This window comes from Spea bombifrons, chromosome 3 (genome assembly GCF_027358695.1).
Source record: "Spea bombifrons isolate aSpeBom1 chromosome 3, aSpeBom1.2.pri, whole genome shotgun sequence".
In the NCBI taxonomy this organism is placed as follows: Eukaryota; Metazoa; Chordata; class Amphibia; order Anura; family Pelobatidae; genus Spea; species Spea bombifrons.
In genome coordinates this window covers 8,052,583-8,064,938 of record NC_071089.1, presented here as the reverse complement: position 1 = coordinate 8,064,938, position 12,356 = coordinate 8,052,583, and the positions used below count along the sequence as shown (strand labels likewise).

At 39.0% G+C, this 12,356-nt stretch overlaps 1 protein-coding gene across 1 annotated transcript in view; it reads left to right on the top strand.

Moving 5' to 3' along the window:
• The window catches only part of SPATA17 (spermatogenesis associated 17), a 67,842-nt gene that overhangs the window by 36,519 nt on the left and 18,967 nt on the right, over positions 1-12,356 (top strand). The window contains exons 7-8 of the mRNA XM_053461011.1: positions 8,437-8,640; positions 10,526-10,674. Coding sequence (XP_053316986.1) covers positions 8,437-8,640; positions 10,526-10,674 — 353 coding nt within the window. The remainder of the gene's footprint in view (positions 1-8,436; positions 8,641-10,525; positions 10,675-12,356) is intronic.

Below are 12,356 nucleotides of genomic sequence, written 5' to 3'. Positions count from 1 at the left end.
GCAGGCTAGATGGGTCAAGTGCTTTTCCTATTTATTTATCTATTGTGTTTACAATTCACCTTCTGAGCACAATCAGCTATCCCTGCATCCGCTGTGTTGAGAGGCTGCATACGTACCTAACCATTTTAAAACAGGTTTGGGTTCTTTGTCTATTTCCAGCCCAAACTCAATGGCAACGATGGGGAATTATCATAGAGAAGGTCAGAACATCTTTAGAAAAGGTTACTTCCCACCTACTCCATCATTGTATGTGCCACATGTCTGCCGTTCCCTTAAACCCCTTGCAGTTCATCTGCTCCCAATACAGTGAAAGTCATTGTCTAAGCGGTGATTATGGCACATTCATATCCTACCACACAGATAGGGAACCTGACCTCAGTGCTTCTGCTGGCCTCTTCTACCCTTGAGAGATCCGGAATCACAAGTTTCTCCCAAACCTGAAACTCATGATTAATAATGTCTCAAGCCGAGCCACCTGGGAATATGGCTGTACTTTTCAAACCATACAGAGAATATTTCATGCCCATTATTTTTACAACACTCATACTGATTATAGCAACAAAAATACATTGCTTAAGCGTTATATGTTCTGAAAGTGTCATCCATCAATATAAACAAATATAGACTTCTTACTAAATATCCACTTTATATTTACAGTAAAATCACATATAACGTACAATCTAGAGAAAATGTACTTTTTCACACGTTTGGGATATATATATATATATATATTTTGTATGTGTATTATATTCACATTTTTACATTAAAAAGTGCTACATCATTTAAAGTGATACGTTATAATAGGAACTAAAAATGAACCATCTTTAAATATGGTAACATAAGCCCTTATATGAGAATGTTACATTTATAAGTGTTGGGTGTGAGGCGCTATGCATATCCATGACCTGTAATATCTGGTAAATGTATCTGTGATGTAGGATAGAAATCTAATTATTGAACACATTATAAGTTATGGTGAGTAAAGGTGATGGAAACCCCTTCCACTATAATTTAGGGGTATGTAGAAGCATTATTAAACACTCATGTACAGACACCAAAAGGCTTGTTTTTCCCTCAGAAATCTCATGGTGCTGCCACAACCACAAGGGATTCTGGGTAGGTGCATGCAAATAAGGTCAACAATTATGCATTATCAAGGGCAAACCCCAGTGAGCTTCTCCTGCAAGAAGGAGTGAATTAATCCTGATGTATAGGTGAAGCGCTGCTTCCTTGGGTCCCCGGGTCATTAAGGTCTTTCTCCAGGTTGCAGGAGCAGTATATATATATATAGCCATGCTCACACCTGTACGATTCCCCCTCCACTCCCAAACAATATACTGCTATCTGGGGCTAGCCCTGCCCACCTCATGGCTAACCATGCCCATCATGTGGCTAACCCCACCTCTTTGTATGCATAGCCCCACCTCCCATAAAGCCACTCCCATAGAAAAGTGAGAGCTCTGGGTAGCCTACCCTGCGAAGTTGCCAGGTGTGATAATGCCGGGGAGGTTCACTGGGGTTTGCACTTCAGAATGCATAGTGACATCATGATGTTAAAATATTAAGCTCTCCTGCAAATATCCCGTTTAGTGAATGGGCCCCATAGTCATTTGTGTAATATTGTGGGCTGGATTTATATTCCAACTGCACTTATCATACGAAAAGACTTTATAAGAGTGGCACAGGTAGAAAAAAGGGGACCATTTGATTGGGACCTCAGTTAACTCCAAAAAAATACAGAGCTCTAGCGACATGCCTATTTCCCCCCTGTTAATGTTTTTTTTTGCGTAAAAGACAATACTATCTCTCCCTCTACATTATTTCTGTTTCAATTCTTTCAAGAGAGACCATGATACAAAATAGAATTATCATGTTACAAGAATACTGACAGTGGAGTTCTGCATTTTGAGTTATAGGTTATTTTCAATGATCACAAACCTGGGGTTCTATTAAGTAGAACTAGAATCCTGCTGAGTACCAATTCCCAGCAATCATTTAGGTGATATGTCAACGAGATAGTTTTGTTATTTTAAATTGTATATTACTTTCCTTTCAGTGTTATTTTCACCTATGTAGTAAATCACCTATTTAGACATTGTAATGATGTTTGTAATTCTGTGTTCAGTTACAAAAAAATTTGTACGCGGAACAGCCCCTGGTCTTAAAATTTGTTATAAAGGGACAGTTTAATGTCCCAGACACCCCCACTATAGAATGCATTTCTAGTTGGGTAGACTGGATGGGCCAAATGGTTCTTATTTGCACTTTCTATGTTTCTATGTTAAGTTCTCTGTTAGTAACGCTAACCTTCTGTGTGTATTTCCATATACATTGTTGCAAAATCCAAACCAGAATTGAAATAAAGCACTTAACTGACCTAGAAGTTACAGACCTGCCGCAGCAGCTGCCCCCCTTCCTCCATGGTCTCCATTTCTTGCCACTGATCAGCCAAATAGATCTCCTGAAGGGCATATAGCCAGGGAGGTTGAAACGGGGCAAATGCATCTGGGGGGATTCTGCAGAAACTGCAAAATGAAAAAAAAAACATAAAAATTCTAAGAGATCACACAGTTATCATGTGTATTAAAGTTCATATGGTGACTGGAGTATCCCTTTAATTAGAAACAAATCAGCTTCACTGAAACATGTATGGTTTTCCAAATTCATACTTTAAAGATATTAAGTAGTTTGCAGGAAGAAGTCATTGTGAAGCTTCTGCCTTACATATTGGGAGTTAGCCAGATATTAAAATAGAACACAGGACACAGTGTTCTCTGTGGCATCCTGATATAGATTTAGTCCTAATGGGCTAGACCTGCAAGAAGTTTTTGCTCTTTTTATCTACTGCAGTGAAAAACAGTATTTTTTATTACCCATTCCAGGTGAAACTCTTATTTTCCAGCTCTAGTCTAGATACACAGAACTGCTATGTTCAGTATTTTTGATGCCAGAGTATTGCGTAGGGTATATTCAGAAAAATACTTGGTTGGGGTTAAGACTAGCCACCTTGGATACTAGTAGCCTCAAAGATATGTTACAGGTAGTTTTGCTAATAATAGGCTCAACTATGTCATGTGTTGTTGTTCATTTGAAATTATATTTACCTTATTTTCAGACTTGCTAAGGAACATACCTGTGTATGTGTAAGTGTGTATAAGTGTGGATGTGTATGTATAAGTGTGTATGAGTGTGGATGTGTAAGTGTGTGTGAGCATGAATATGCATGTGTGTGTGTGGGCATGGATGTCTGTGTGAGTCTGCGAAGGGGACTATGTGTTAGCATGAATACGTAAGTGTGTATTAGGGTAAGTATGTGTGAGGGTGTATGTGTGGTAGCGTGAGTGTGTAAGTGTGGGTGTAAACATGTGTGCCAATGTGTATGTGTCATGCTCAGCGTATTATACCGGAACCTGAAGGCGGAGACTGGACAATAGGCTTAATCAAGCCTACTTCTGAGAAGGAGGAGAGCAGTAGCACATAGCCAGTACAAGGTGATCAATGGAAGCAGCCAAATTAGGATCCAAACCCTAGGGAAAAAGAAAGCCAGTACAGCAATGAGGACAGGAACAGGAAAATCAGCAGGCAAAATGGAAAACGTAATCAGGGACTTACTGGGTTGGGAGGGGCCAGTTACTGATGTAAGTTCTTACTGTATGTGAGATATGGGGGGGGGTACAAGGTGCAGATAGGCCACTTGGCTTTAACTGCCCTGCAGGCCAGAAGATGCCAGCTCTCCCATGGTAGGCAGTGTTTATCCATGCCCCTATTCTCCACCCTCCATTCAAGACTGCCTACACACCTGGTTAAAGCAAGCAGGGCTACCCCTGCCCCCTCAAAGTTCCCAGGTGTGTGTTGGTGTGTATATATATATATATATATATATATATATATATATATATACACACACACAGTATATAAGCTTTAACTTCTGCTTTTTCTAAGACGATAGGCGAATTGGAAGGTTTTATTGGTACATGGCCTAATTAATTTCCTTCCTTTATAAAAAGAATGGCCAGGTAACCCTAGAAGTACCACGAAAAATCAAAAGCATGTATATCAAATTATAAAAAATGTTGCTTTCCCCCAGTACAGTTCATGCAGCAAATGGATATTAAATGTTTTATTTTTTATCTAGACAATTCCACTGGTGCTTTTTGCGGAAGACATGCCATGACATTATCTAAATTGGTATCTTATATCTTCAGTGTAACGGGGATGCTCTTTTTCTGCCAAAAGAAAACATTTTGGCAGTTTGTCTTCAAGTTAACAGCATCTTCGCACAATTATAAGTATAGTAACTGAGACATGATCATGTTCCCCTCCAGTTCTCAGTAAGAGTAATTGAATCGTGAATACCGTACTAAACGCTGGAATGTGACAGTGTTTTAACACGTTGACTATCTCTTAACAGCGGGACAATTATTTGCTGAGTGAGATTTTTATAAATCTCTTGGCAGTAGGCTCTCCTGATAATTATGATGAAGTGAGCTGGTCAGTGTTGATTCAGCAGTCACTGTTTTAACAAATATTTCATTTAAAGTTCCCCTTAATGCCTTTTTTACTTTTACGATTATCGTTCCGCTACGTTTTATGCTTTAAAAGTAAAATCACTTGGTATATCTAAGTGAAACCCAGGCTGGTGAATGGTTCAATGATTGGTTATTGAACAGGTCCTCGCCTCATCTATTACTCCCAATGCCCTGACTCCTCAACATACTGCCTGCGGTAAACAATTGAATTGCTCAGTCCTAATCACCCAGCCGGCCACTCTGACTAATGAATGTCTATGGAGGAACAGACTTCATTGGCATTGTCTTAAAATATCAGCTCAGTGTGACTCAGAAATTCACCCAAAACATTGTATGACTGACAACAATGGCTGCCTCCATGTCTGCAAATAAAGGAACAAAATAAGATAAAGCCCATTTTTTTGTCAGTGCCAACCTACATTATTGTATACAGCACTGAAGTTTATTCTAAAGGAGAAAAATATATTGGTTTTTTTTAATAGAGCTTCCCATTTAAGGTTTATTTATATGGTCCTGTAATAAACTCTGTGTCATACCTGGGAACCCTTGAGGTTTGACCCAGAATCTCTGGGTTACTTCGCTCTCTCTCGAGAATGAGGGTGCATTGTTTAGCCACACCGACTCCTTGCCCTCTTTCCCTCCTCAATACTGCCTGGGTATAGTCCGGGACAGCTAGCCCCAGTTCCAGAGCTGGCTAACCCTGCTCCTGCAAAGCCATTCCCCTCAAGAGGAAGAGCTTCAAGTAGCCTGCAATAGGAAGTTCCCAGGTATGCTCTTCTGGTGGCTGCCTCTGGATGGTGGTCATCCAGGCAAGGACAATTCCTAGTGAAGACCCATAGAACCACCTATAGAGAATGGGAACCCCTTTTATATTCCTCCAAGGACCATTGTGGAAGGTTCCTTTCAATACACATACCCAACATTTGCTGGGTAAATTACGCCTTAACACATTAATGTGGCAGACATGTAATATGTCAACTGAGAGTAATGGAGTTAAGCTGGAGTACTCGGTGGTTTATTATTTTTGGGGCCACCACAGGCCCCCTAGGGCAGCGCCCCATGTTACCTCTGCCTAAATTGTAGCGCCGTATCCTAAAGACACGCAACGGTCCCTTTTAATGATGTCTAAGAGGACACATCTCGGTTGGGGAGATCAAAGGTCTTCCCTTTAACCAGCCCATTGTTTGTGAGACACTGGGGGAGAGGGTGATCTGCCACCGGTCTTGCACCAGGCTGACTACCACCTCCTGGACCTGCCGGCCTAGGTTTAGGCTTAGCCAATCTAGGCTGGGATACGTCACTGGGGGACCCATTACATGAATCCAAAATATATGTATAACATACGCTATATGTCCAAAAATACTTTAAGCAAATTGTGTTGCAAAATATTGGCCAATTACAATCATTTCAAAAGAGATTCTTTACTCTTTTTTTAAATATTGTTTAATTCCTGCGAGTAAAGAACATAAATTGATTTCTGTAAATCAGTCTTCCAGTTACATGTTTCTTTGACAGCACTGCAGCTATTTTTCTTGATATCTGCATTTTGAATAATTTAGTGTAATTTTATTGTTATAAAATGAGATGAGCCAATCTTGGCAGAAGTCGGACGTGTAGTAAAGGCCTATTGATGGAATAATAAAGAACGAGGGAAAAGCTTTATAACATAATTCTCATCAATGTCTAAGGGAATTTCTTTATTTTTTTTCTTTTCTTTATTCATGTGCTTAATTAGGGGAAAAAAATGTTAGAAAGGTACCTGGAAGATAGATTGTCAGAAATGCAAAGTGATTGAAAATATTAATCTAGGGATAAGCATGACTGGGTAACAAATGATACATTTACCAGTACGGTCGACCTGGCGCAATTAATATTCTATCTAGGTTACGCATGACTTTCTATGATGGAAAATGTTCATAGGCTTCTTGAGGAAAAGGGATACTCGAGGAAAACAAAGGTAGATCTACTGTACAGCTCATTTTATGATATGTCAGAATCATGGCCTTTACGAAAAAAAAAAAAAGCATTTTAACAGCTCATTTGCCAAATTCACTACTAGGCCAGCAGTCAACGTCAGGGTCTGAGGCAGGAAGGTCAGCGAGAAGCTATTAGCAGGGTTTCCTCCGGAGACTTCCCAGTACTTATTGAGTTGGAAGTTAGCATGACAGTACTACGAATAACCAAGCCGTGCTTTATTTTAACGGTTAGCTCAGATTTCCCCATAGTGTTTATCACATCAGAAAATTGTTACGGGAAAATGAAGTCCTAGAAAAAGGCATCTCGACAGAAACCTTCGGAAGTTGTTTAAAAGGATATCTTGTGCTCAAAAATACACAAACAACCCTTAGAGGCTTACTGTCAAAAGAAAATAATGCCAAGAGCTTCACATATAGTTTATATGAAAAGCAGCGATGCTGCGACAGTGACAGGAAGCCTGGTGAACAGATTATAGTTTGGTTATTAATAAACACTTTTAAACACTTAGATTACAGTGGGTTCTTAGTTGCTGGCTAATCTGTTCTTGTGGTCTCGTCACCTATGCTTGTTTTGGAAGACACAGTGCAGTTAGTCATTATTGACATAACTGGGATGTCTATAGGTTTGCTCCAGAGGCCACAGCAATGACAGCCGATTTCCAGACCTCTGGGGCAGTCCTTTCATCTCCAAAGGTGAAGAGGAGGTTCTCTCCTCCAACGCCAACCACTTAGATTCTGATTGTCCTCTCCTGGCTTCTATATGATAGGGAACTCCCAAGGGCTTGCTCCCGGAGCTCTGCCTACACTTGCATAGGGAGCATGATCAGAAATAGGAGGAGCATTGACACAAGTGGGCAGGGCTACTCTAAGCCCCTCCCCCATTGCTGCTAGCAGCACTACTAATAGTAAGCGGTTTAGTGACCTTATGTGTTCCTGAATACGTGCAGGGTATTGACAACACTTCTGAACCTTTTGACTAATTAAAATGCAGTAAAAGCAACAGCATGATTTTACATTCTAGACACATTACTTCACCTGTCCAAAATAAGAAACTGACAGTAAAAAAGCCAATAGGGAGTGGTAGAAGCACCTAACTTATTATCAGTAATGGACAGATAGTGGTGGTCTCTTTACTTCAGACCTTTTTAATTATTCTTTTCACTCATTGCCACTCTATTAAGTATTACAAGCTGCTCACTTACATTGCTCATTGCCATTCAAGCTGCTGGGAAATGCTTCCAATCATTAGCAATCTCATAAAAGATTAATTATGTGTTTAGGAAGGGATAACTCAAGATGTTCCTCATCAGGTCCACGGGTATATCCATAGAGTGCCTGGTGGGAAACGTATTGCTTCTAATATCTCTAATATCTTAAGGGATCTAACCAGCAGTAACAAGATGGACTGGGACTTTCTCTAGCAGAATTATGGTCAGAGAAAGGATCCCTCCATCGCTTTTTACATTACTGATTTCCTTTTTAATTAGTTTTTCACCTCAATTTTATAAATTAACTTTAAAATATTCAAAAATGTATCTGTTTTTAATGATCACATGTTAAAGGTATGAGATTAATGTCAACCTATTTTAGCATTTCTTTTAAACATAAACACACTATTAACAGATTGTAAGCTCACACAAACAAGGCCATATTCCCCTTCTGTAACAGTCTTAACCTGTGTTAATTTTATTGTCAGTTTTGTACATTGCCAAATTTAATGTTATTCTTAATTTTATTGTTGCGCTCTCTTAATAAAATGTAATATAATTTAACATAAATAAGCCAAGTATTCTATATTGTCATGTGATACATATTGTTATAATCTAGAATGGAAAAGTTACAAGCAAGTAGTGGATTAGAGCTGTGCTTTCATTTCAATACAATTTATTTTTCATTCAATTTTAACAAAGTTATATTTTCTGTCTTTTTAGGCTGCAGGAATATATAATTCACCTTATAGACCATATCCTGATGAGATGGAGTTTCGATTGCAAAGAGCACGGCCACTAAGCCATAAAGAGCGCCCAGTAATCAAAGACGATGGCAGCGTTTTGGCTAACTGGTCAGATTGTAGGGTTCGATTTTCTTTCCCAACAACGCAACCTCTCCCCCCAATTGGAAAGAAGAAGCCACAGGTGTGTACCTATAAAGTTCCCAATGTCTGCAAAACATTAATTGATCACAGAATAGTTAAAGTGATCCTAAAAACGTTTTTCAGCGCTATTATATATATTCTGTGATTAGTAAAGGACCATTTGTTGGATGCCAGTGTGATAACAGACTGTTGACTAGTGGGTTACAATTAATATACTGAAAAACACTTGGTTCACAAGAATGTAATAGAGTTTTTTGGCGTTGCAATCAGCAACATCCAGCGGCGTGTTCTGGCTTAGGCTGACTAGGCTTAAAGTAGCAGGTACAGGGGATGGCACACCTCTGCCTCAAAACAGAGAGACAGATCACCGTCTTGGGCAATCAGATACCATGGTGCTCTGTTGCTCAATAGGTTGGTTGCAAGGGAGATCTCCCCAGCAGGCCCATTTTCACAATGGAGGTCTTTGCCATGTTGGCAGTACCTCCATAATAGGCAGTAAAAGATGCTGCATATCGCTTCGGGATATGACATCACATCCCGGCACCCAACAGTTAGGATGGTAGGCATGGAGGGGGTGGCTGCCCTGGGTCGCCGCCAAGGTAAATACGCCACTGGCAGTGTCAGCCAGTGAAATATAGCTGGCCTCTACTGGGTAGAATTCCATGCTAAAGAACCTTGCAGAAACACTTCTGGGTTTATTCAAACTGCTAGATGTAGAGTGTCTCAAACAACCTCTTCTACACAGACATCAAATCTTCTAAAAGTATTTTTATCGTTCCAGTATAATCTTAATACTAGCTATTGTGTCTCTTAAAAGTCCAAATAAAAAGAAAACCCATTACTTCTTTCCAACGTAACAATCTTTCTGTCCAGCTGTGAGAGGTACTGGATAATACTTATCTGCCATTTGTGTTATTTACGGTTCCGTGACTTTTATGGTAACTGGTTCCTATTATTGGTTTCTACTAATGTAAAACATAAGTGAACAGAAATGAAGCGTGGATCATTTCTTTTTATTAGCCTTGCAGTTCTTGCATGAGGTCCAGCTGGGACTTGTTATCAATAACTTATTTTCACAATGAATGGATGGAACAAAAGAATGAGCTCTTCAAGTGAATAACATATAATACTATAGTCCCATTATATCACACTATTAAGAGTGTTAGGAACATCGGTTGTGTGCATCAGGGCAGGTTGTGCCAACGGGTAGCTCTCCAGGTGGGGCTAGCATATAGATGAAATATCTGCTTAGGGCTCCCATTGTTTCAAAGGACCCCTCAGATTAGGTGGCAGGGTTGACACACTGACTCTTCTGTAATTTATATCATTGTATTGTATCATTTCTGGGTGGAAAATGTTCAAAAATATCAAAAGTAGCACTTTTTGATCTGTGCCATCCCTGTCTGCAAATGTTGTTCAACTTTCATGAATTGTGGCCAACCTTTTTTTTTTCTTTTAGTTGTAGTATTATACATAAATAAATAAATATATATATATATAAATAAAGATAACTGGGGAGTTAAGGGTACCAGCTCACCTAATTGTGGGCAATTACTCAATGCTGCCCCATGCTTGCTCGCTGTTGTACCCTATGGGCTGTTGTAGATGTAATCTGAATAGATGGAAAACCTCTGTAAGTCTATGACAGGTGGAAAAGCCCTTGTAGTTAATTCCAAATGGACCCATTTATTATTTAATTCTAGCAATTTATAGTGTGGCTAATCTAGCATTGATACCGTGTGTATATTTCCCATGCTTCCATTCATCACAGACATGTTATCGGCATTGTTATTTGTAACTGTTTGAAAAGGAGTTGTTTTAATTAATTGTTTAGAAGGATACAACACACCACTCGTTACAGACTAACTATATGTAAAATGTCTAAGTAGTATAATATAACATGCACCTTATCCTGTTTCTGTCAGGGTCCATTCCGTGAGACAGCTGAAGTATTACAGCAGCGCTACAAACCTTTAGAGCCAACCTTGAGAGTGGCAACATCAATCAATTCAGTGGACGAGACCAGAGAGGAGCTCCGAAGACAGGAATGGAGTAAATACATCCATGACAACATGTAAGTCATATCCATGTTGTATTCTGCAGTAGATGATTGTTAAGTAAATCTGATGGTACAGAGGGTATATGTACAATTTTGGAGCAAAGTTCTAAACATGCAACGACCACCACAGTTCACATCGATTTAGCCCTTTGGACCTAAAAGTGGCAATTTTTTGAAAAAAAAAGTGATTCTGGTACGATGTATGAAAAAGCTATCTTATCACCATAGCAACCAATGGTTCAATCAGTATTGGTATAGTATTAAGGCCATCTCTGCACCATGATAATGTTTCATATATAAACCCAAGTGTATCCACTGAAATGTGCACCGGCACTTATACTTCTACCTAAAGGCAGCATTAGGAAACATAATAGTATTGTCGAAGGACATAGCCTTCCCAGAGGTTACCATATAAACTGAGAAGACTTTTTAAATCTTTTTGTGTTGTATATTGTGATTAAAATTTCAGAGGAAACAATACAATGATAGCTCTGCCAAGGTATTTATTTACTTAACGTAAGAGCGAGTGCAGTTAAAGTTGGGTCCAAGTAAAACCTTTAGAATGCCTTCTATTGAATAAATAAGTTAAAAAAAATATATTTTAGGGAAGCAGGTATGAGTGACTGTTGATGACCATATTTCGTTAGCAAATGTTGCAGAAGAAACTTGTAACTTTTTAAGTTTAACCCCTTAAGGACAACGGGTGAAATGCACAGGCTTTGTCGTAAAGGGGTTAAGATTCCAAGTGTGTTATAAAAATAACTTTGTCTACTTCAAAAGTTAATATTAAAGATTAGTGGCAGTTTAAGTTATCTATTAACAGAAGACTCTCCATCTCCGGTTTTATGGGATTACCATATATTTGCAAATAATATTTTACTATTAGTTCTTCTTCCAGTATTTTAATTGCTAGCATAGTGTGGAACAGTTAATAACCAACAGAGCCTTTTAATGTTAAAATACTAAATTAGCTATCCATACTTATACAAAAACGCTCCAAACAAGCAGTGAAATGAGAGATAGTTATTGTGAAAATCATATTATTCATGGTGGTGCTCTAGGGCACAGCCTGATTACCCTCTTTTGATCCAGTATTCCTCAGCCTCTTCTGGCTAATTTCCACTGGATATTTACAAAGAATTGTCTTCATTTTTTCAGCTTAATATTTTTAATGATGTTCTGGATCTTTCTAGCACTAGGGATGCAGATAATAAGTATATGTATAATTAACATGCTCCCATTTCTTAAAAAATAACAAAGGTCATTAATTTTTGCCTTATTAATAACTGCCAAACTATTCTGCAGCACCCAACAACTCTAACTTTTTAATAGATGCTGTCTGTCGACAGTCACATGGATATGGACCTTGCAGAATTTGTAATGAAATTGTATTGGAGCAGTACTATACAATTCAGAATTCACCATAGCCATTATTTTACCCCTATATACAGCATATGCTTCATACCATTTTTTCTTTTGAAGCCCGAAGTATTGTGCTTCCAATTGTTAGTAAAGAAAAATGAAAGTGTCCAAGTGCCATTGTAAGGCCACAGAGGACTATTGGCTCTCCAGTCTTCCATTCCTGGGGTCACAGACCCCCATTGGGATACGTGACACATTCCTTCCATGGCCGAAGCTGAAAGTAGGGCTAAGTTATCTTGGTCCCTCCCTAAAAAGGGGGAACCACTAAAGTCTAT